This window comes from Chinchilla lanigera, unplaced genomic scaffold, assembly GCF_000276665.1.
Source record: "Chinchilla lanigera isolate Chin_1 unplaced genomic scaffold, ChiLan1.0 scaffold00008, whole genome shotgun sequence".
In the NCBI taxonomy this organism is placed as follows: Eukaryota; Metazoa; Chordata; class Mammalia; order Rodentia; family Chinchillidae; genus Chinchilla; species Chinchilla lanigera.
Window position 1 is genome coordinate 11,832,874 of NW_004955409.1, and position 26,352 is coordinate 11,859,225.

At 40.4% G+C, this 26,352-nt stretch overlaps 1 protein-coding gene across 6 annotated transcripts in view; it reads left to right on the plus strand.

The window, feature by feature from the left end:
* The first annotated feature begins 4,843 nt into the window (after positions 1–4,843).
* Positions 4,844–26,352, plus strand: part of Trim9 (tripartite motif containing 9) — a 109,002-nt gene continuing 87,493 nt past the window's right edge. For 5 of the 6 annotated variants that reach the window (XM_005376798.2, XM_005376797.2, XM_013510331.1 and 2 more), the window contains exon 1: positions 4,865–5,797. In XM_005376798.2, the coding sequence (XP_005376855.1) occupies positions 4,976–5,797 (822 nt within the window). In that variant the 5' untranslated portion in view covers positions 4,865–4,975. Of the gene's footprint in view, positions 5,798–26,352 lie in introns of all 6 variants that reach the window. The other variant, XM_005376796.2, reaches the window with a different exon arrangement.

A 26,352-nucleotide genomic window follows, 5' to 3' on the forward strand; every position in this document is an offset into this window, starting at 1 on the left:
CCAGTTGTTGATTGTTTGAAGTGTTTCCCATGCAGTTTGAGTTTTGTTCACAAAGACTGTGCCTACCCCAGTGTCTTCAAGATTTTGACCTACTTTCTCTTCCAGTAGATTTAGTGTCTCTGCTTTAACATTTACATCTTTGATCCATTTTGACTTTAGTTTAGTGCATGGTGATAGACATCAGTCTAGTTTTAGTCTAGTTTTAGTCTTTGGCATGTAGAGAGCCAGTTTTTCTAGCACCATTTATTAAAGAGGATGTCTTTCTTCCAGTGAACATGTTTGGCCCCTTTGTAAAAGATAAGGTGGCTGAGTGTGTTTCTAATTGTGTCTGCATCTTCTAATCTGTTCCACCGGTCTTCATGTCTATTTTTTTGCCAGTACCATGTTGATATTATCACAGTAGCTTTGTACTATAATTTCATGTCAGTGATTGTGATGCCTCCTGTCTTTGTTGCTCAGGATTGCCTTTGCTATTCTAGGTCTCTTCTGGTTCCAGATGAATTTTAGGAATATTTTCTCTACTTCTATGAGGTATGCTGGATTAAGTAATTCTTATGTTCTCCGAGTTCTTGCAAATGTCTTTCTTGCCAGACATGGACCTCTTGACTGTCTAGAAAATGCATAGGATGTGCTATGGTATGAATGTGTCCCTCAGAGTTTATGTGTTGGGAAACTTGACCCCTAATACAAAGATGTATGGATGGAGAAATTTTAGGACATTTTTGGATCATGGAGGCACTACCTTCATGAGTGAAATAATCCCATTATAGTAAAAATGGGTTCCTTATAAAGGTCAAGTTTGGCAAACTCTTAGCATCTCTCTTGCTTTCTCTTTGCCTTTCATGGTGGGATGACAAAGAAAGAAGCTTGCACCAGATTCTGGTACCTTGATCTCGACCGCCTAGCCCTCAGAACTGTGAGAATATATTTCTGCTCATTATAAATTACCCAGTCAATGTTATTCTGATATAGCAGCACAAAATGAACTAAGATAGGGTGACTTCTACATTTAGTAGACTGTAGAATTTACTTCACATTCTTTCACTTTCAACACAGCATAAAGAAGTCCAATGCCAATTTCATTCTTTTTTCTTTATAATTAAGTTGTGGGGATTTCTTTTCTGCCTAGGAGATGGTATGATTTTTTTTTTCTTCACACTGATCTGTATTTGCTTGGGTCATTTTTCATCAGTGTCATCTATAGCTCTAAGATCTCTTTAGTCTTTCACCTCTTATCTTTCTTTTGTTCACAGAAATTATTTTCTCAACTGTAGTTTTTTCTCTAGCTATATTTTTTTCATATTCCAGAATTCCTAGTATTCATAGATTTGGTATCTTGGATATATTCTCCAACTCGCTTAGTATAGGATTCATTAAAACTCCATTTTTTCAGGTTCTCTACCTTTTGCAAAGCATTAGTAATATATTTCTCAGAAATACTGCAGAATTTATATAAGGTCATCTTCCAGTAGAAATAATCACTTGATTTAAAATACCAGGAACTTAGGGAGACTGTGTTTCAAACAAAAAAATTTTTAAAAGATTAGGGATGTAGCCCAGAGCAAATGCCCTGGGTTCAATTACCAATACCAAACTAAATAAAATATCAAAGAATATAAAAATGTGTTATTAAAAGATAATATAGACTATTTAAAATATAGACTATTTAAAATATAATATAGACTATTTAAAATATAACCTAAATTAATGGGCTAAATTATGCCATAAAAAGAAGTTTCTTCATAATTTCTTTTAAAAACAGAAACACTACACCTAACGTTTTTCAAATGATTCAATTTTTATAAACCACATTCAGTAACACCTTTAATCACTAAGCAGGTAAAAAGTATTTGTGGGAGGGGGTCAGAGATTCTTAAAATGTCAGAGCCTTTGATCAACTCTTTGCATTGACTTTACCCCCTACAAGAAAGAAGAAATGGTATTAGAAGACAATGTAGAGAGAGAATAAGAACAAGAATCCTTTGTGTTTATTCTTCAGGTTCAGAGACTGTTATGTCAATAACAGTGAAAGATGGAAAGATGTCTTCCATGTTTCACTGGAAAACATTTTTTTTTAAATGGAAAGGTCAGTAGTGTATTTTAAATTTGCTCAACTTACTGCTGGAAAAACACCATTTAGGTGAATAGTAAGTTTCAGAGGATAATCAGGCATTTTACTCAAATGAGAACATCTGTAATCACAGGAAGAATGATGAAATTACAAGGTTAAGCATCCTCATGCTTCAGTACACAGACTGATCACAACCTGGATAAAAGGAGATATTTCCCCAATGGGATAGTATTCTATATCATCGATTACATTCAGATATTCATTCTCCTCATTGGGGACTTTAAAGTACAGACACCATAACCTGGTTGTGCACCATAACAGGAAACTCTTCAAATGCCTACTGAAATATTTTAGAGAAATAAATGTAGGAAAAATAATAATGTCTCAGGGACTATAAAGCAGAATAGCACAGAGGTTAACAATGACCATTTGGGGTGTTTGTCACACAGAGAAACTGACAGAGTAGAAGTCTACATTCACTCGATGAATGAATGAACAAAGGAACAAACTTTCACGTGCCTGAACTCAAATCCTAGTCTCACCAGTATTAGACCTTGAATACTTACTCAGTGTCTTTTCTTATCCTCAAGTTATTAACCTGCAAAATGATGATAATTCTTATTACAGGGATTGGACCAAGTAATGCATATAAATAAATAAACCTGCTGCCTGGAAGAGGGTGAATTCTCAATAAATAACATTCATTCTAAGAGCTCTCCTAGGGATGAACAATTTAGCTAACCCTGGCCAAACAGATCTAACAAATCACCTCAAGACACTTCATAATAGTTCAGACTTCTGTGTACTGACTGTGTGCTGTCAGAACCTATACTGTATTTAATCTGTATTATATGGAGGTCTGTGTACCCAACACTTTATTACACCACCTGCTTTTCCTTGAGATCGTCCTTTCCTTTGAACTAAGTGTAAGTTTTCTGCTGAGAAATAGGCCTCTTAGCATAAATAGTATACACTGTCCAGAGTCACTGTGATTTTCAGCCAAATCCATACAAAAATCATGAAAAGATGGTAACTTATAATGGTAGTGACATTTCTTCCTAACAGTTTCTCAGTAATTAACTACTTGGTACAAGCAAATTCTCTTGGGACCCATAATTAGATGTGTCCTGCAAAGTACAGGTAACATCCCAACTATGTTTGAAAAAAGTCTATGTCTGTAAACAGACGACATACACCTTTGGGTGTTCTGGTCTCAACTAGTGATCAGCCAGGTTAAAAGTAAACTGGGAAGCATTTATGATTAACATGGCTTTACGTAAGAATGAGGTATTTTTTTCCCCTACAAGGTGACCAACTACTATTTTCATTGCAACTAAAAAAGGTGTTGGAAAGATCATTTTGTTTATTGCTCTGTTTCTCCAAGGATAAGACTGCAGAAAGTCCTTTTCTTTTTCTAGGCAACACAGTAATTCTAAACTACAAATGTTTCTGCAAATAATCAAATTACCTTTCTGGGAGCTGGTAGTTTGGAAAATTTACGTAGGATTTGGAAATAATTTTTATCACTGCCTGCATGAATCACTCAGCAAAAGTCAGCCATGTACTATTTCAAATAAGTTACTACTTTAGCATGCCACTTGATTCAATGATTTTTCTTTTCTTTTCTATCACCATATCAACGGTTTTGCAGACAGTGTCATCTCCAGCGATGTCTGGGGAGAAGAGATGAAGTTACTTAATGTGTAAGGGCTCTTACTGGAATACGCGCTTCATCCACCGTCACCACACACCCCGCACAAGAGGAAACAGAAAGATAACCCCAGGCTGGAGCTGGATCGATGTTCAGGGCATGTGACATTGATTAATGTTGTTTGCAGCCAAACACTAAGACTCCGCAGCAGCCATACAGAGATTCCTTCAGAGCTAGGTACTAAACGACAGGCACCCAGAGGAGGCGAACTCGCCCTGCCTCCACGGAACCCACGTTCCTGCGGGCCTTGGGAAGCTCAGCGAGGCGCGGGGTGAGGCCACAGCTTTGGGGGCAGCGACTGCGGGGGGCATGGGGCCTGAAATGAAGGTGGCATGGATTTCGACTAACGCTGAGCCTTTACATCGGTTACCTCGCTCAATCTCAAGCCACGCCAGGAAGTCGCTATTATTAACCCGCTTCTGGAGGCGCGGGCGCCCGGCTGCAGCAGAAGGAGGCTGAGAGGCCCTCGCCATGGCTCCCGCCCAGCGCCGTCTGGCTCAGGGTGGGGGCGCTCGGGGCTCCGGCTGCACCAGGCGGAGACGCCGCGCGGCGGGGAGGGGGCCGGCAGCGTCCCGCGCTGCGCAGCTCTCCCCCGTGGTGGAGCCAAACGCTCGCTCGCGGCTGACTAGAAGCACCCGCCCCCTCCGCCAGCCCACTCGCGGCGGGGAGGAGGTTCTCACAGCCCCTGCTCCTGGGTGACTGCATCGCAGGTCGGAAGGAAGCGGGGTGAGGGATGAGTCATCCCGCCTAATTCCTTCTTCCCCAGCACCCCCCTTACCCTCCGCACGCCGGCCCCCTCCCGAGATCCTGCAGCCGCGAGCGAGCAAGACAGAGAAGAATCCGCTCCTCCTCAGACTTCACCAAACCCCCGGGGGCCTGCGGATGAGAGGAGACAGACAGGAGGTGCGGCCAATGAGAACTCCGCGTCCTCGCCCGTCATCCAATGAGCCTCGGCTCCCGGGTGGGGCGGGTCTAGGAGGGCAGGAGGGCGGTCCCTGGCCCTCGCTGGGCGCGCTGGCTCCACAGCTCACACAGCGAGCGCGTCGCAGGGAGTCGGCGCCAGGGGGACCCGGGAAGCCTCCGCCGCCGCCGCCGCTGGCCAAGGTGCTGGACACGAGAGGCTCATCCGCCGCCCCACCAGCCCAGGCGTCCGCGGCTGCAGCTGCTGCAGCCTCGCTTCCCGCCAGGTCCCCATGGAAGAGATGGAGGAAGAGTTGAAATGCCCCGTGTGTGGCTCCTTCTACCGGGAGCCCATCATCCTGCCCTGCTCCCACAATCTGTGTCAGGCGTGCGCCCGCAACATCCTGGTGCAGACCCCGGAGTCGGAGTCCCCCCAGAGCCGTCGGGCCTCGGGCTCTGGGGTCTCCGACTATGACTACCTGGACCTGGACAAGATGAGCCTCTACAGCGAGGCGGACAGCGGCTACGGCTCCTACGGGGGCTTCGCCAGCGCCCCCACCACCCCGTGCCAGAAGTCCCCCAACGGCGTCCGCGTGTTTCCCCCGGCCATGCCGCCACCGCCCACCCACCTGTCACCGGCCCTGGCCCCGGTGCCCCGCAACTCCTGTATCACCTGTCCCCAGTGTCACCGCAGCCTCATCCTGGACGACCGGGGGCTCCGCGGCTTTCCCAAGAACCGCGTCTTGGAAGGGGTCATTGACCGCTACCAACAGAGCAAAGCCGCGGCCCTCAAGTGCCAGCTGTGCGAGAAGGCGCCCAAGGAGGCCACCGTCATGTGTGAACAGTGCGATGTCTTCTACTGCGACCCCTGTCGCCTGCGCTGTCACCCGCCCCGGGGGCCCCTGGCCAAGCACCGCTTGGTGCCCCCGGCCCAGGGCCGCGTGAGCCGGAGACTGAGCCCGCGCAAGGTCTCCACCTGCACCGACCACGAGCTGGAGAACCACAGCATGTACTGCGTGCAGTGCAAGATGCCCGTGTGCTACCAGTGCCTGGAGGAGGGCAAACACTCCAGCCACGAAGTCAAGGCCCTGGGGGCCATGTGGAAACTGCATAAGGTGAGTCCCGAGAAAGCCCACCCCTAACTCCCTGCGCCTCAGATCCTCCCGCTTTGGCGCAACCGGTCTCTTCTTTTGCTCACAGCGCATCCAAGCGGGGGCGCAATGAAGGTGACTTCGAGGCCTTCGCGATCTGGTGCATTGCAGAAGGCTCTGGGGAGCTTAACCGCACGCAGGGAAGTTGAATGTCCCCCGAGAGAGTTGGTGCGGGGTTGCCTTAGAGTGGGTTTCCCGGGCGCGCTGCCTGTGAGCTGCGCGTAGGGCGCCCCCTCTCCGCCGCGGGTCTGCAGCCCCTGGCCTTGCCCAGAGGGTGGCACTGGGCTGCGTCCCTGGGCAGAGCCCCGGCAGTGCCTAAGGCCACGGGCAAGCTTCAGATCAGGGACGGCTGAGAGCCCCGGGGAGGGGGAGGGTGGGTCTGTCTCTGCTGGATGGGCGGACGCCAAGAGACTCCGCGGGTGGAATACTGATGAGCCTGCGCTGGGTCAGATCTGGCGCTGGGGCGGGCAGGGATTCCGGTCCGGGTGCCTAGTACCAGAGAAGAAAGGGGAGGGTGGGGGAAAAAAAAAAAAAAATCCTTCGATCACCATGGCAACGGGGCCAGCAGGCTGGGGCTAGACCCTCCCAGAGCGGGACCTGAGGCTGGAATGACAAGAACCAGAGTTTTCTGCGTGGTCGCCCACTGGTAGTCAAGGAGGAGTATCTCCCAGGGAAACCCCTTCCAATCAAGCTCAAGCCCATTTCTCTGGGACTCAACGCTTGTTCTCTTTAGGTGGTTACCTAGGCAAACTTTGGGACACCTGTTCTCAAAGTACCTTCCTGGTCTCTTTGATGGTGCCTCTGCCATAGCTAGTCAAGAAGAGTGCCTGTAACAAGTGAGCCCATTCCGCTCCTCTACCCCAAATCGCAGGGTGGCTCCTCACCTGTCTCTCAGACTGCCCTCAGATTGGCCTCTCCAAAGCTACACAACCTGTTCCTTCCATCCAGTGGACCTCATAGCTTCCCACTCACTCCTTCTGCTCCAGCCACATGGTGTATGTTGCTGTTGCTCAGTCAACACCAGGCACCTTCCCACCCTAGGGACTTTGCATTTGGGTTCTCTCAGCCTGAAAGTCTTTCCCAGCCAAAGATCCCAGTGGTTCACTCACTGGCCCTCTTCCAGTGTCTGCTCAGAGGTCACGTTTAGACAGAGCCTTGACTAACCATAATGGTTGCCATTCTCCTCAGAGGCTACCACTTCCCTCTATTATTTTTTTCAGTAGCTCTTATCACTTTCTGGCATGCTTCCCTGTCATATGGTATGTGTTAATTGTATTATTTTTGTATTTATTTATGGCCCCCTTGCCACACACATAGGAAAAGAAGTTTCATGCAGAAGGAGGTTGTTATAATATTATGCTCATGCTACTCAGATGGAAGAGAATCACACTGCCAAGATGTGTTTAAATTTGACTTTTGCTTCTTAAATAATCCACCTAGGTGGAGGTGTCTAAGGCAGGGGTACAGGATGATGGGAGGGAAGTTTTCTTTCCATCACTGGGCTGAACCCAAGGATGAGGCAGGGCAAGAAAAATGATGTGAGGCCTCAGCTACAGTCCTGTAGTTTCCCAGCATTCTTTGGAGAGCTGGCCTCTGAGAGATGCCAACTCTGGGTTAAGGCTAGAACAGTGATAATTTATTCAGAGCAATAAAAGGGCAGATATCACCATTTTCAGCAATCACTAAGAGGTTTTAACTCTGTGTCCCAAATGAATGTGATCTATATTTACAGTCTTTTGTATTCTCACATATAACTTGTTAAGCCATATCAGCACTGATGAAGATTTAAATTGGCACAAATCTTAACATCACTGGGTGCACACTTCTGTTTTTTTAAAAACATTTCAGTTTATATTTTCTAAAATGACATTTAATTTTGAAACTTCAGAAGTTTAGTTCACAGCCATGTTTTTCTTCATTCTGTGTTTCACTCTTCAACTAACTACAGTTTCTGCAGAATTGCCCTACACTGTATCTGAGAATGAAAACACTGTCTGGCCAAACAACTTACAGATACAGACTAATGAGGATGATCAAACCACAGCATCACTGTTCTATGAGGAAGAGCCTATACTTTATCCATTAATAAGAAAAGGAATCTTTAACTCTCTGTCAAACCCCATGTACAGTTGAAATGTTCAGTCATTTGTTTTAATTCACAATGGAAGTTGTGAGTAAACATGGTGGTGCTGACTGGGTAGAAAGCTAGATAAAATCAATGAATAATGTGAAAATCTTTGAGATACTGGATAAGATGACTAGAAGACCATTTGTTTCCTGATCTGCTGCACATTTTTTCCAAGAGTAAGTAGGTCTCATTTTTGTCCAGTTAATTAGGCTGCCTAGAATAAATAAGGCAGAATGATAACAGATTTTAACATTTAGTTCTCATATGTTGGATGAACAACAAACATTACTCCTCAACCTTAGTTCCTTAGGAAGGTAGTTAATGTATTAACACTCAGTATCCTTGGTTAGTCTGTGATTTAGTTAATTATACCTCTACCTGTACAAAAGCTCATGGGCCAGGATTTCTATGCCTTTCAAAAGGTAAGAGAGCAAAGAATTATACTTAGGTCTCCCAAAGTTAGGCAGTTAATTGTCAACATAAGTTTATGAGACATAAAACTGTTAATATTCTACCGTCTCAGTCATTTCTCCTGATAGAGAAAATGCTATGAAAAACTATTTGCCTCAGGCATAAGTGTCTTACCCATTCAAGACAAAATGGCTGAACTTGATTTTTAAGTAGTTTTAAAAAGAAGGGGTTAAAATGTATTAGTTGGCAGTTTAAATATTTTTCAGATGTTTGCGACCTTCATTATTCATGAAAAATAATAGTAAAACAAGCAGCCTTTTAAATCAAATATCTGGTAATAGTTTTTATTTACTGTCACTTCTTATTACAGTCCTTTATCTAGCTTAGTCTGATATAAAAGCTACAACACAAAAATTATTTTATAGGCATTTTAAAACAGGCGATTGGAACCACTGTTATTACTTTGTAATTTTAAGCAGTTCACATTTCCAAATCCTAACATGATCATCCTTGAATTCCTGAATATTTTATCAATCACTGAATCAGTAAAGATTTGTAATCATTCTTTTGTGTTTGAGAAAAGATTTTCTTTTCTATCTTAACATCTGACCATTTATCCTAAATTTATCTCGAATGTTGTTTTTCTCATACCTTCTTTTTCGTTTTAATGAAGACTTGCAGTGGGAGCATTTTAAACTAAGTTTCATTCCTAAAGAATTCTAGAAAAAAATTCACTTAATTGTATAGTGACGTTACCATTTGTGTAGCAAAATGTATAATGCAATGTCACTAAAATGACATTCAGGAAATATGAATGTACATATGCACACTATAAAGATATATCAATAGCTATGCAGTAAATATATTATAATCTATATGTTCCTGTAGTCAATGTAATAGGTCCCCTATGTTCATGGTTTTTTTTTTCTTTTAGTTTACTTCTAGTGCAGTCAGAACATCCTGTGTGCATTGGAAACATTCTTACAGGTCTTCAGGAGAATGTGACAGAGAAGAGAATTTTCTCTCTTTGTACTGAGATGCAGTGCAAGGGATGGGAGAGGAGTTCCATCTCCACAAGGGACATTGCTCCTTACACCCTGGAGACTTGTATTTCTCAGTGTTTCTCACCCCCAAGAATGTAAAGGCATTAAAACTAAAAGTATTTTGGAGAAACTAGTTGCAATGTTTATAATTTGCTAATTTCACTTTGATATAATCATGAACTGTTTGTGTAAGACAGAAGTCTTAGGTTTCACTATTCAACAAAGGCTATGTAAAAAATCTCATCCTCCAAGCTGCTCCTGCTGTCAGGGCATAAGGTGTGGCCCAAAGCTGCTCTGGAAGGTGGCCCATATCCTCCTGGGTGCAGAGAGAATGCTCACTTGAAGTAAGCTCAAGGATTATGACTACTATAGAAATATTTACATATTAAGCATGGTATTTTGTTTTTTCATAACAAAGATAAAGTAATTGATGGCTCCATTTTTTTTGTCAGATACTCCACAAAAATATTATCACTTTGAAGTAGTTGAAATTATTTTCCCTGCCTATCTCTTGAAAAGATGCTATTAATTAGAATTTCAGGTCAAATCACAGTTTGCATAAAATAAGAGAAAATTATCACAGCCATCTGTTATTGTGGAATAAGAATATTGCACAGAGAAAAACCACCCTACCATCAGTACAATCCATTTCACTTCCCTACTAAACAAGTTAATGGAGTTTTCAATATGTATATACATATACAGGTCAAGTATCCATTATCTGAAATGCTTAGGAACAAAGAATTTCAGATTTGGAGAGATTTTGGAATATTTGCATATAAATAATAAGATAGTTTGGTGATAAAATCCAAGTGTAACACAAAATTCATTTATGTTCCATGTACCTCATTCAGATGCCTGCAGGTAGTCTTATATAGTATTTTCAGTGTGCCTGTGATCTATCATGTGAAGTCAGGTGTAGAATTTTCTAGTTGTGGTACCATAACCCCACTGAAAGAGTTTTGAATTTTGGAGCATTTCAGATTTAAGATTTTCAGATTAGGTATGCTCAACCTATATCTTAATTTGGGCATAGAGGAAGGTAGAGCTTATTACATGATAAATGTTTAAGAAGAAAATAGTTCTAAATAATATCATTCTTGTCAGTTTTACCAAGGGTGTTGGTTGTAAGAAACAGAAACTCACTTAGGTGGTCTCAGAGGATTTCATGGAAAGTGAAACCAAATCCATACATAAGGAGAGTAGAACAGGAAAGCTTCAAACTAAATTCACTCCCTGTATCAGTCAGTTTAGACAAAAGTTTTGCTGCAGTAACAATCTCATATCTCAGCAAATTACAGCAGCCTGTAATTTCTTAGTCATGTCAATATCATCGAGTCTTTTTTCTTTTCGTTTTCTTTTTTTTTTTTTTTTTTGCTTTAGCTAGTTTGGTTTTCTGAAACTCAAGTAAGTACTGACTTATAAAAGCACATGACTTAACACATATGACCATTTGTATTTGAAGATTGTATTTCTTATTCATTCCAGAGATTGTCTCTAAAGTACTATAGTTATATGACAGCATTCTAATGCCGTAAATACAAATGGAGAGTCAGTTTTGGCTCAAGGAAGCAGAAATTGTATAATATTTAATGCTGCCCATTTGCTTGTTACTAGAGCCTTTACTTGCCTTTGGCTAATTTCTTCAACTTTTTAAAAAAAGTTTGGGTTTGCCTACAAAGAGGCCTTTTTTTTCTCAAAGGGATCCTTTTTTTTTAAAAAATAGATTGTGTATTACTCAATGTGTGTGGTGATAGCACTTTGAAGGGGACAGGGAGCTTCGAAGATAAAACCACCAATAATCAATTTTATTTGTTTTCAAAGGAAAGAAACCTGTGAGGAGATGTATGAGTCCTGCAGAATTCATTTTGTTTTAATGCAGAATTTCTCAAGTCCAGTGTCATGGACTGTTTCTCATATATCTTTGTTCCCCTCATTTCTGTACTGAGCAGATGCTAGATAAAGATTAGTTCAATGAAGACAAGAGGAAAATTAATAAATTAGGAATCTAACCCCAATATTTTAAGTTGCTTAGATTAGCCTGAGAGTAATCCTTAAATTTGAGAACTCATATTTAATACTTTTTGTTAAGGTGTCCAGAATGCCTACTATGTGCAAGGCACTCTTCTGAGTCATTTTCACATTTAATGTTCATAATTCACACATCTTCCTATGAAAAAAGTCACAGCACAGAAAGGTTATAAATCACACTAATTGTAAGTGGCAGAACCAGAGTTTGAATCCAGGCTTCTGATTCTAGAGTTCATGTATTTAACTGCTATGCTGTTCTACTTTCTGATAAGCCCAGGAAATATGTAATCCATATAGCACAATTTTATGGTGTACTAACAAATAGCCAGGATCCTTTAATTCTCATATATGAAATTTGCTGAGAAATTAAAAGTCATTTTTCTCCTAGGTTTTGTAGAGACAAAATAAATTTAAAGAGGAAAACACAGAGCATGGGAAAAGGAAAGACAGATATGTTGAGTATTCCATAAACCAGATTATCTGAAGTAATGAGGCAAGATTAGCTTGTGGGGATCTGGCCTGCCTCCCTTCCATATCTGTGGGCAGAAGTAGGCAGAAAGGCTCTATCTGCTCAGCTATGAAGTCATTGTCCACTTCCAATAAAACAATGCATCTTAAAATTTACAGACAAAAATAACAAATGAACAAGTAGATTTTAAAATAAAAGTGGTATATAAGCATTTTAAATATCTTTATTTCTGTATATTTAATATATTTGCAAATTCTTCCACCACCCCTCCCTTTACTTGCTGTCTTAGTTACATTTATCACTGCTGAGACAAAATACCCAACCCCCAAAATTAAAAGAGGAAAGGTTTATTTAGCTCACAGTTTGTAGAAGTATGGCTAGCTTCTACAGTTGGCTGCCTCCAAGCAGGGTAGCAAGGTAGAGGGGCATCACAGAGGAGAAACAGTTCATAGTGGGCAGAAGGCAACAAAGGCAGCAAGCAGCAAGTGACAGCAGCAGTCCACTTTCTATCCCTTATATTCTATTGAAGCTACATGCCCACAAGGCAGGTAGCACTCACACCCATGGAGGGCCTTCCCACTAACCACTCCCAGAAACATGCCAAAACAATCAGTGGACTATTTTAGTAATCACATGCCCTGAATCCCAGCATCACACACTGTAGATCCAGCCATCTCTGAAAAGTCCTACCTATGACTACATGAGGCTTGTAGGGGTATCTAGGTAAAAACCATAACAGGGGATCAAACTTAGGGGCACTCTAGTACTAAGATACATCCCTGGCCCTTTTTATGTTTTATTTTGAAAGAAGGTTTTACTAAGTTGTCCAGGTTGATCTCAAACTTCCAAGCCTCCTTCCTTAGCTTCCCTAGCAGCTACAATTATAAGTATTTGCCATTGTACCTAGCTATAAGTTCATATTTTTGAAAACAAAAATATGTTTAAACCTGCTCTTTGTTTGCTGTCTGTTTTTCTTGGACTTTTGGTCTTTGTGGCTCAAAGAAAATTTGTCTATTCTGGTTCAAGAATAAATACCTGACCAGCTCTTCACCATAAATGTGAAATTTGTAAGCTAGAAAAGCCTGTTGTTTCAGAATGGATTTAAGCTCCGCCAGATAAAATTGTTTTCCATATGCCTTGCTGCCATGGTTTGAGTGTGTTCCCCAAAGCTTATATGTTGGAAGCTTAATTTTCAATGCAATAGTGTTGAGGAGTGGGACCCTAAGAGGAGATTAGATCCTGCCCTCATGAATGCACTAATGCCATTACCATGGGATGGGCTAGTTATAGAAGGAAATGGATTCCAGAAAGGACGATGGATTTCTCCCCCTTCTTTCACCACCTCTTGCCCATGTGATACTTTCTGCCATGTTATGATTCATCAGAAGACCTTCCCCAGATGTGGCCCTTGGTCTTAGATGTCCCAGCCACCAAAACTGCAAGCCAAAATACTACATTTCTGTTCATTAAAAATTGATTCAGTCTGTGGTATCCTGTTAGACCAGCGTGAAATTCACCAAGAAATTTACATAGAAGCAGAACTGCATGTTTTTTTACTAACAGCTCTGATCAAGGAAGAAACTGTTCCTTCCAAACAGCTCCAAATAATTAGATTTGGAAATAGACTGCTAAAGATTGTTCTTTGGTATTGAAGTAGCTACCTTCAACTAGTAGCAGTACACATAGATGGTTAATTCTCATCTACTGACTAGTTTATTCATGTGAAGCTGATTTTCCAGTTGGATAGAAGCAATTCGGCTTTATTAATATTTTTGTTCATCCCTCTTTACTCTTACTTGGCTGTAGCCTGCACTTGAAGACACAACTTTTTGACATTAAACAGGCTTCCCTCTGTCCCATCTTCCAGGAAAAGCCTGACAGATGATAACCCCACTCTGACCTGCTGTGTGTGTCAGCCTGAGACATGTTCTCTTCTCTGAACAAAGCAGCTTGCAGAGAGGAGTAAATGTGAATGTGGGGGATGAAACAGTTTCCACCTAACATAGCTTGTCTTCATCACAGGCTTTCTTATTTTGTAGGGAGCAAAATCTTAGAAAGTCAAATATACACAAGCTCAACTGTAGGCACATCTCACCCAGTACCAAACAGAAGTGGCTCTATAACATAATCTACCTTTTTAGATCATCTGTACTTTAGTTCCTTTTCATTAGAGCAAATAACAAATAGCTGATTTCACCGCAGGTCTGTGTAGTTAATTTCATGGTAATACTCGTGATATTAATGTCACGCTAAGACAATGATTCATGAAACTGATGAAATGCTGTTCCTTATGCTATGCCATCCTCCCTCTCACACCTACAAAATGTTATCCCAAGACCATTAGTCACATAAAATGAAATGTAAAATTGGACTTCCATCCAATCTAATAAATCTTACATGCCATAGATAAATCCATAGTGCTTTTAACAAGTAGTTATTGATCTTATTGACCATCAATCTTCCAGCCAAGACTTAGCAAGGAAATATGATAGCTTTTAGCACATAATCAATATGGTACAAAGAAGCATGACATTTGCTTACATGAAACTTTGTGGTATCTGGCTACCATTAATGGAAATAAAACACTAATACATATTAAATAAAATTTTCTCCACTTTTCTACTTCAAGGACCAAGAAATATGGAATATTAAAACTTTTATGAACACTGAATTTCCAAGTTGGCTTCAAGATCAACTGGAATGGGTACCAACTGTGACAACCATTCCCTTATAGTTCAAAAATGTCACATGTACTTCTAGCCTGAGACATGGTATTTTGATTGTTCTGGTCACTATGTACTTTAAAAGTACAGAATTTTAAAAAATTTATAGCATGCTAAAAACTATATTACTAAAAGTATTGATACCGGTCCCACTCCTCAACACTGTTGCATTGAAAGTAAGTTTCCAACATATGTTAGTGCATAAATATTTATTTTTTTATTTTAAAAATAAAAGGAGGAAAACATTAACAGACAGACAACCTTTTACGAAATAGCAAAAGAACAGTACAGACAATACAGAGTTACAAACAAAGTGGTAGGAAATTAGCAATGCTTGTTGTATTACATATTGATATCTTCAAAGTGATTTCTCATGAAAACAGATAGAGACATGCAATATTGATCAATTAAGGACTCATTGACAGTTTCTTTCAGCAAACAAATAGAAGACAGTAGAACAACTATGTTAACTATCCTATATATACATACATACAACATTTCTCCTTCTTTCCCTTTTCTTTTCCCACATCCCAGTTGCCTTTTACCCTTGAGTGTTTTCCTATCATTTCACAATGTCTATCATACCTCCTAGTTTAAATTAACTCTTTCAGGTTTTACACTAGTGAAACAATGCGGTGCTTGCACCTGCAGGTCTGATTTATTTCACTTATGAGTATGGTCTCTAGTTGTGACCATTTACCTGTAAAGACCTCAAGTTTATCTTTCTTTATAGCTGAGTAATATTCCATAATATAAAAGTACCACAATTTTCTTATCCAATCCTCGGTGGATGGACATTTGGGTGCTTCCACAATTTAGCAATTACAAATTGTGCTGCTATGAACATAGGTGCGCATATGTCCCTGTGATATGATGTTTTTAGATCTTCTGGGAAAATACCCAGCAGGGGAATAGCTGGGTTAAATGGGACCTCTAGACCTAGTTTTTGGAGGAATCTCCAAGCTGATTTCCACAGTGGTTTCACCAGTCTGCATTCCCATCAGCAGTGGAGAAGTGTTCCTATTTCTCCACAGCCTCGCCAGCAAGTGCATATATATTTAATATGAAAAAGTTTTTAAAAGAACTATCAAGCTGTGGAGAAAATGAATGCCTCTAGTGTGGAGAATACCCTCAATTCTTGCATTACATGCACTATCCGATTCTGAAACAACATGTTGAGATTGCTATTGTTATTTCAAAAGGTTTCCTGATTGACAAAGATAGAGCTTGGACTCAGCCCAATTTAACTCTCAAATCCACATTCTTCCCTATTGTACGACAGTAAATACTATTTTTGTTTAAATGTTTTTCAAATTCTCACAATTTCACTTTTTTTTGTAATACAGCTTGTATTTAGCTGTTAGTCAAATTTTGCATTGAATGACAAAGCTAAATTAACTCATTGGCTTCTCCACTTGGAGGTACCAAAGCTACCCAACACTCAGCATGTGTAGAACTACACTCGCCATCTCTATTAAAATGTAACTCATTGACTTCCTTCTCTTTTGAAGAGGAACCAAAGCATTTCAAAACTAAGGATCGCAAATTCAGTACTTAAAATCCACACATACAGTACTTCCAAATATTGAAATCAGAAAACAGCTTAATGGAGAAAAGCATCAAGGTCTAGACTATCAAAGAAAGAAGACTTAGAAGAAATCTTAGAATAACTTTCTTTAATAATGTGACCACTTATTGAGCTCTCAATTCCCAATGTTCTATACACTGATTCAAGGCCTTTCTATGCATTACATGGATGGATTTCACACAATTCTATAAGGCAGGTGCCATTACTGTCCTCATGTTATAGATGAGGAAATCCAAGGAAACAAAAAGCCCAAAGGCAGAGCTAACAAAATGCCAAAGCCAAGTTTTCCCCTTAAAGAGATTCCAGATTCTGTGCTTTCACCACTGTAACTATCATAACTGACAAAAGAGATCCCACAAATAGCTTTGTTCACTCACATCCTGACGGCCAGTGACTGCTTGTCAATACTGGCCCATCAAGACCTGAAGCAAATTCCCTGTCCAGTCAACACTAATAAACCAGTTCTGAGGCAGAGCTTGGACAAACTGTGTCAGGATTGGCTCTGATAAATAAGAGACATGGAAAAACACAAAAACAGCAAATGGAGACAATTTTATTATCTAATCCCTGGATATTGGAGTTGTTCCTCCACCTCTACCAAGTTCCACTTGCCCTGACTTTGGTAATGGAGCTCAGATCAATATACTGTCATAAAATTCCAGGGCTGCTATGGTTTCTGTTACTGAAGGGTTACATATAATATTCAAAAAAGTCGCTCTAAGATGTCAAAATGGTGAGGCTTCCCATGCATTTGTGTTACAAATTGATAGAATTGGGACACAGGATCTTAGAAATCGTTTCTCCCAAATCTGAAACTGAGCACTTTACTGAATTACCAAAGTCACACAGTGCATCTTATTTAAAAAAAAAAAAAAAAAAAACTTTTGTGGCATGTATATTAAGAATTCTAAACAAATCCAAGGAAGCATTTGAATTGCTTCTTTCTTTTCCTTCTTTCCTTCCTTCCTCCCTTCTTTCTTCTCTCTCTGTCTCCTTCCTCCTGCCCCTCTTTCTTTTGGTATGTAGGATTTAACTCAGAACCTCCCTTGTACATATGCTTTTCCACCGAGCTGCACCCCCAGCCCAGTGTGCCTTGCATCTTGGTCATCTCTATGGCTTGCTCTCACCAGTGTGTGTACCTTTTTCTCAGCCAGCTCCCTACCTTTGACCAGGAACTTCTGAGTCTCTCTGCCCAACCCATTTGCCTTGTGCACTGTTAGGGGTCAACCTACGAGCTTGTACCTCACCAAGGAGCAATGAAGATGATACACAAAGAGACACAGAATAGGTTAAAATGTAGGGGGCCAGAGGGCTGTCTCCCTTGGACAAAGAACCCTAAGTGACTGGCACACCTTGGCTTTATTCTCTCAGACCTGGGCACAAGCAATCAAAGTCAAACAGGATTCATCTGTCTCCCAATATCCATGGTACATATCGAAGTAAATGACCGGGTCTCAGCTGTATTAATTTTCCCTGCAGCATGTCACGCACTCACCTAGAGTTCACAGAAGAGGCCAGTGAGGCCTTAATCTTCCTCTCTGGTCTCCCATGGTGCAGTGCACCCTCTACCCTCAGCCCAACTCTGGCTTTCTCAGCCTTGGCTTATTTCCACTAAAGGTCTTCTTGTTGGCATTCTCAGATCAAACCTCCTATGTAGCAGCTTTAGGACTGGCACCGATCCCAGCAAGAGTTTCTTGTAATGTGCTTGACCAATAACCTGTAATGTTAAAATGAGATTACAACATATACATCTAGGTTGTATACAAATGTACTCATATAATTCTTCTTTCGAGAGGTGCCATAAAATGAAATCAGCTCAAGCCTCCCCTCAAATCTGAAACATCTTATCACCACTCTCATGTTACCCGGGGGAAATGTGAAACTTGGTCCTCCCAACTCCTAAATGCAATTGGTCGTTTATGCCACTGTGCAGCAGTTAAATCAATGCCTTATTGGCTGAGCACAAATGTCAACAAGCACCACCACAATATATATAAGCCAGGAGAATGTGAGATGCATAGCAGGAATTCCAGCAAGAAAATGGGAGAAACAGGAAATTGAATGAGCGTGGCAGAAATGTGAAATTTAGTTTCTGGCTAAGCTTTCTCATGTCAAGTGCTAAGGTAAGAGTTAAGGCCAAAGGACTCGAGCCCAGCTATGGAACTTTTTCCTGAATAACCGTAATGGGAACTGCCTATGTGGTATCAGGCAGCTTACCAGGATAGGGCCCAGAAAACTGGGTTCTGTTTTCTGGCTCTGCTGCAATTCAGGAGACATGATGGATGGGTTAAGTGTATGGTGGGCCTTGTTACTTGTAGGGAGGGTCAGTGGTTTGCTGTGCATAAACTTGAAGAGGTTATCACATAAAAATGAGATTGATACAATGCATGCTTCAGTTTTCCCATCTGTGAAAGGTTTCAGTTTTCTTATCTCTATACTTCAGTTTTCACATCTGTGAAACAGAGATAACGATAGGACTTCCCTGCAAGGATTGCTGTTGATAATGAAAGGAATAGAAGACAAAAGGCCCCTGGAACAGAGCCTGGCCAGAATAAGTTCTGATTAATGTGAGCTATTGTTACCTGTTAAGTGGTGCTGGTAATTTCTGCCTAGGCCCATGGAAACAGGCACCCAATGAGAGGGTGGATGTAAGAGGAATTATCTTATAATAAATCTGGGTTTTCATTATGGTTGTGTACTATGCAGTAGGGGGCTGCACAAAAGGCCATGGTTCTTACAGCTGGCTTCCTGCATAGATACCCCTTAAACCCAGAACCCAGGAACAGATGTTCCCTCTCCTGGGCATGAGGGAAAGCTGAGCGGTCAGACACCCATTACTCTTCACAGAGCACACAGAAGAGCAGGGCTTATATCAGGACCTTAGAGTCACTTCTGATCTTGAGAGTGGATCATTCCTAGAAAAAAGGGGGCCAGCACATCCTAAGAAGGAACTGGGCTTTGGAGACAGAAAACCTCACCTTTATTTGCTTCATTGTCTTTATTAAGTTAACTGGTCTGTGTCTCAGTTTGCCATCTGTGGAACAGGCGACCACCACTTAGAGGTGTAAGGCAGGCTCATTTACCTTGCTTTTGAGAAGCGCTTGGCATTAACACGACTCCAATAAATGAAAGCTGTTATTAATCTAAGTTCATTCAACTATTTATACGGGTGTCTGGTACTCTTGTGGAAATTGGGAATACAGCAATGAAAAAAAGGAAACAGGTATTTAAAAATCTCTACCCATCTAATGAAGGTTTAGTGCAACATCTGTTGAAAGTCTGCTAAAATCACCTCTTAGAATGTATGCTGTGACCAGACAACCTATGAAGATTTTTTTGCATTTTATGGGTTTTATACTAAATAAAGGTAGAAGTTGTCTTAGTCAGAATTTGGCCAAGAACAGTGAGAAATTCAGATAGATCAGACCCACTGCCTGGATCCTTGAGATTGGGGCAGCTAGCCATCTCCACTGTCCTTTCTGTTTCCTCATGGTCTCTTCAAGGCTTTCCGAATCCCACTTATCAATAGATATTTGCAAGGAACTTAGCATGTGACTTAAGAAGAGCAGCAAAACATAAAAAAGATGCACAGGCCACAAGCTGCTAAGGAATGTTCCAACATGCAACTCCAAGTGCATATATGTTCCTGAAAATCGTATGTAAATGAAATCAGATTTTAAACGCGTGAGAGGCATTTTCAATATAAAAAATTTTCGGTGTATACTTCAAATTTAAATGTACATTGCAAATCCACATCACCTAGATCTTGGGACACCAACCAATTAAATATAGGCTTTTCTTTTTTCTCTAGAAAAAAATAATAAATCCAAAAAGAAAATTTACCAAAAAAGAATTGAAAGACACCTTACTTTGGCACCCTAACATGGAGTGGAGGGGGCCAGGTGTTCATCAAGGAATCTGAAGTTGTGTTGGCCAAATGAAGATGAAACAGAGTTTGAGGCTGCTGTTGGGTCTCTTGGGCAACTCACTTAACTCCCCGGGACCCCAGGTTCTCATGCATAAAGCAAGGATGCAGGATCAGATGAGAGCTAAGGTCTCAGTTAGTGCCACATTTAATTGGGATCTAGATTATTGATGTTTCTCTGACTTGATTCCTGACAAGAGTCTCTTGGATGAAACTATCAGCTACCTGCTGCTTGTGCCTTTGTGAAAGGATGCTTTAAATTTCCTCCACTTTCAAGTTTCTCAGTTGGGGCTTCTACATTTTGAGATGAAAGGATGATAGAATAGATAGCTGCAGCCTCTTCCATTCCCCTATTTTACCTGGGCCTTGGAAGTGCTTGGGGGTGGGGGGGGGGCGCGTTGTCTACAGCCCTGTGCCAGAGTGGGGTGGAACACGGCAGGACATAATGACAAGTGAGGACTGGAGATCCTTGCTGACAGGCTTTAAACTCTGTTTTCCCCATTCAGAAATAGCACCTACTGGTCTACCTGTTATAACCTTAGGCTATAGACCACACATATCATTTCCTCAAAAGAAGGAAGGAAGGAAGGAAGGAAGGAAGGAAGGAAGGAAAGAAAGAAAGAAAGAAAGAAAGAAAGAAAGAAAGAAAGAAAGAAAGAAAGAAAGAGAGAGAGAGAAAGAAAAGTAGGGAGTGAAGAAAGAATGTAAAAGTTGTTTTTTGTTTGTTTGGTTGGTTTTTTACTACTTCCTAAAATGATTGAGAGAGAAAAGAAGTAAAAACAAAATAGATAACTATGCTTATGCCTTCTTCTTCTCCATCAGGGGGATTTTGAAAACTGAGTCAGGATGTATGTTCTTTATCACAGGGTAATTAGTCTGGGGCTAAATTTCTAAGGTGTGTAAAATATTGTTCATTTTAGATGCCTGATTCCTTCCATGTCAAGTGGTCATTAGAGCGTTTTATCATGCGGGGGAAACAGATGTTGGGTTTTGTTTGGTTTTGTTGTTATCATTGCTGATCCTCAGTGGTGTGTGGAAAGCCCCGATTTGTAGCATTTGCCAGGGCTGACTTGGGGCTCTGTGCCTGAGATCACTGACCTTGGAGTTGGGCAGGGTCGTACAAGCCAGCTCCAGCTCACCACCCGTTGTTAGATTCTAGCTTTACGTCAGACAAGAGAAACAGCTAGATTGCAAGTTTTCTAAAATTATTTCTAAAATTGGTTAAGACTGCAGCTGCAAAAAAGATATGTTACATAAATTTTTAGTGTAGAAATCATGAATATACAAATGAATTTTTGCCAATCAACGACACCTGTGTAATTAGCCCTAAAATAAGAAACAGAATCATCAGCCCCCAAAAGCCCCCTCATGTCTCATCCAGTCTGTGCCCCCCTCTGACCCCTGCCCAAGGGTATCTAGTCTCCTGACTTCTGATCACATGTCCATTTTGTATATCTTTAAACATAATCATACAGCTCATACTCTTACACATGGCTGCCTCTGCTCAACTTTGTGTTTCTCAGATTCATTTATATGTTTGCATGGGGTTTTGAGTCATTCATTCTCACTGTTGTATCATATTCCACTTAATGAATATTCCATAATTTGCCCATTCTGTTATTGGTGGGTCTTTGGATGGTTTTCAGGGTTGAGCTATTGTGAGTCACATAGCTATGAATACTGTAGTAACTGTCTTTTATGTACAAATGTAAGCCTCGCTTTTGGGTGTATCCCTACGAGAGGAATTGCTGGGTGATGAGGCTCCCACTCACTCAGCATTAGCACATGTTGCAAAACTGTATTAGTAGATGGTGGTGCCCTTATACATCCCCAAAGCAGTCATCTGCATTGACACCAGCACTTGCTACTATTTTTTCATTCTGACTGTCCCACTGGGTGGACAGAGGCATCACGGTGTTGTGACAACCAATGGCATTAAGCACATTTTTGTCTGTTTTCCATCATTTGAATAGTCTGTTTTGTGTGGTATCTGCCAAGTCATTTGTCCACCTTTCCATTGGATTGTTGGTCTTTTTCTCACTCATTTGTCCTTTAAATTTGTTTTTGTTAAATCTACAAATGTATTTTAAAAACTTCAAAATAGTAACTCTGAAATGTGCTACTTTTTTCTTGTAGTCCTGTCTTGTGAGCCAAAGGCCCCAACTGGAAAAATCACCACTCCTGCTTTCTCTTGGAGTTTTTGTCACAGTGCAGCTCATCTCTTGTTCCACTCATTGCCCTCTTAATGAATGTTCCACAGTTTCACTTAGATATATTATAAAACAATTTAGAAAGAAAGGTTCTTAAGAATGAACAGCGAAAATGCAAAACTCCATTTTCAAAAGCGAATGATTCTTTCTTAAATGCAAGTAAGAGCTGTTCAAATAGTCTCTAAGAAAAAAAGACAATTTATTGAAACCTTAATTGCCTTAAAAAAGTAATTCTGATTTCATATTAAATATGAAGTAAGAAGTTTCCAGGGTGACTCTGCTTTTCCCTTTCCATTTTCTCAACAGAAAAACCTTATTCCTTAGATATGTCTTTTTTAAAAATCTTATCCACTAAAAATTGAAGTCCTCCCACGTATTATGTGGACTCCCTTATTTTGGGAGAATCCATATATTTATGTACATATATAAACAATCTATTGATCTGATTCTTCAGGAAAAAATAGATAATTAAAGAATAGTTCACCACTGCAGAGGGTAAGGAGGTCTCTGTGGAGGGCTGGCTGTGGGTCAGTCATGTCAAACAATGTAACGCTTTACCTTCCTTCAGTGTTTTTCTTGTGTAATGAAATGATAAAATGTAGTAGTAATATGAGGATATCAGGAGAGAGAGAGAGAAAAGGAGAGAGAGAAGGAAAGAGAAGGAAGGAGAAAGGGAGGGAGGGAGAGAGACAGAAAGAGAGAGAGAGAGAAAGAAAGAGAAAGAGAGAGGGGGAGAGAAAGAAAGAGAGAGAAAGAGAGACAGAGAGAGAAGGAGGGAGAAAGGGAGGGAGGGAGAGAGAGAGAGTGCAAGAGATATGTCTTCTGGGAAGAAGAAGAAAAACACTTCCTGAAAGAAATGTTCCAGAAAGAACTGAGGATGTTCCCGAAGGCCCAATCCTATCAGGCAAAGCCCAGGTCCCCCCAGTCTTGTCAAGAGTACTTTGTACTGTACTGACATGAACACCGCAGAAGAAGACTAGGAAGACTAGGGAGGAGATGCTCCCTCCTCATGCGTTCTGCTTCCCTTGTTGCCGTCCTGCCCCTTCATGGTGGCTCACGTATAGAGTAGCACGTGTCCCTCCTCTCAGCGGACACTGTCAGTCATGGCACCCCCACCTGCACCAAATCCAGGGCAACCCACTGTGCTCAGAATTCTTAATACAGCACATAGAGCAACCAATAGCAATCTATCAGAGTTGGTGTTAAGGTGAAATTTTAGTATATGTGCTGCTGAAGTGAGCATGAGATGAAATTCTATGTGCCAGTATTTTCTCAGGCTAAGTATTTTTGATCCATCCTCCTATCAGTGTGTATTTTTCCCTGCAGGATTATTCATATAGTCTCTGTTTTCTGAATCTCTGACTCTGCTTTCTCTACTGATTCTGGACACTTCCCATTGCCACTGAAACAACAGAAGAGAATAAAGGGAAAGAAGAGTAAAGAAAAGGAGCGAGGAAGGAAGTGAGGAAGGAAGGAAAAGGTGAAAGGGAAGGAAGGAAGGGGATAACAAAAAGAAGAGAGAATCAGTCTAAAAATGTAAGTGAAATACCTGCATGGGCAAATGATACAAGCAAGGTTTGCATATTTAGTTCACAGGAATAACAGGAGTAGTTTTGTCCCAATTTCTGGCAACGTATGGACCTCAGTCCATCTTTGACTTACTCACCTTTGAAAAAGACACACAGTCAATGCATATTTATACCCATTTTTCAGTGCTCTTTGTATCCTTCTGCAGATTCAAATTATGATCTTGTGTACCTCTATTCACTCTAAGAAAAATCTGTAAAATTTCTGTAGTGTAAGTCTAATAGAGACAAATTCTCCTAGCGTTCATTAATCTGAGAATGTCTTTATTTTATGCTAAGCATTGAAGGTTATTGTCTTTAGGCATGAAGGTCTGGGATATTTTTCTTTGACATGTTAATTTTTTTGTTCTATTTGTTCTCTGTTTCTGATGGGAAAACAGATGTTTCTAGTATTGAACTCCCCTCTGTATAGTGTCTTTTTCTGTCTAATGCCATGATTTTATTTGGTTTTTTTTTTTTTAGGAGTTTGATTATCGTGTGATAGGAGTGTTTTTGAAAAACGTCATACTTCTTGAAGTTCGCAGAACTTCTTGGATTTATAATTTTGAGGGCTATATATTAGAAACTTTATCACTACTATTTCATCATATATTTTCTGAATCATTCTTGTTCTTCTTTCCTTATTTTTTTCTTCTTTCCTTATTAAATATAACTATAGTGATGATAGTTTCTTGTAGGCCAGTAAAACTCTGTTCAAGTTTTTTCAATTTTTATTTTTTATTAGCACATATTTATAGTATATAATGATCACATTCTTCATGGAGAGTTAGTACATGTACATAACACATCTTAATTAATTTTCATATCACCTTTCCCTTCCCTCCCTCCCACCTCCTTTCATCTCTTCCAATTTGCAAAATATCTATATCCTTATTTCATATTATCTATCTTTTATTTTGCTCTTTATTTATATTTTGGATTTTTTCATATAAGACAAACCGTGTGATATTTAAGCTTGTATGTCTGATTTGTTTCACTTAATATTATGGTCACAAGGTGCATGTATATTCCTACAAATAACTCAAGTTTTTCCTTCTTTATGACAGAATAGTATACGGGCCACTTCTAAGATGTAGCTCTTGTGAATTGTGCTGCTATAAACATGGCTATGGATGTATCACTGTAATATGATGTCTCTAATTCTTTCAGGAAGATACCTAGAAGGAAAATAGCTGGTTCAAATGGAATTTCTAGTTTTCATTTTTTGAGAACTCTCCATACTGATTTCCATAGTGGTTATACTGGTTTACATTCTTACCAACAATGTAAAAAGTTTCCTTTCCCCCTGCAGCCTTTCCAGCATTTGTTATTATTTGATTTCTTGATGATAGCCATTCTTTCTGGAGTAAGATGGGATCTCAGTGTTGTTTTAATTTGCATTTCTCTAATGGCCAGAGATGTTGAACATTTTTTCAAGTATTTATTTATACTTTTTTTGGTGGGGGAGAAGGATCTATTCATTTAAGTTGCCCATTTTTTGATGGGGTTTGTATTTTGGAGGTCTAATTTTTTTTGCTTGTTTATATATTCTAGATATTGGTCTTTCTGTCTGAGGAGTAGCTGGCAAAATTTTTTTCCCATTCTATAGATTGTCTCTTCAGCTGTGTTGGTTATTTCTTTTGCTTTGCAGCTTTTTAACTTGGTATGATTTTATTGATTTTTTATGGTATTTCTTGTGCAATTGGGATTCTGTCCAGAAAGTCCTTTTCCATGCCTCTGTCTCCATGAGGTTTAGCTATTTTATCTCCCAACAGATTGTTTCTGTTTTAACATTTAGATCTTTGATCCATTTTGATTTTAGTTTAGTACATGGTGAGAAACATATGGTTAGAGTCAATCTTCTGCACGTATATAACCAGTTTTCCCAGCACCATTTGTTACAGAGGCTATCTTTTCTCCATCATAATTTTTTAAACCCCTTTGTCCAAGATCAGATAGCTGAATATGCCTGAAGTTGTCTCTGCAGCCTCCATTCTGTTCCACTGATCCATAAGCTTTTTTTTTTTGCCAATACCATACTATTTTTACCACTGTAGCTTTGTAGTATAATTTGAAGTCCAGAATAGTGATGCCTCCTGCTTTGCTTTTGTTGTCCCTGACTGCTTTGGCCATTCTGTGTCTCTTTGGTTCCATATGAATTTTAGGATGGTTTTCTCTAGCTCTGTGAGGAACATTGTTTTGATTAGGATTGCATTAAATCTGTATATCAATTTGGGAATCATCTTAGTTACTTAGAGACAAAATACTCAACACTCAAACTTAAAAGAGGAAAGATTTATTTTGGCTCACAGTTTGTAGAAGTTTCATTCCATAGTCAGTTCACCCTTAAGCAGGGTGGCATGGCAGAGGGGCATTGCAGAAAAGAAACACTCCATGGCAGGGTAGGCAAGAGGCAATGAAGTAGC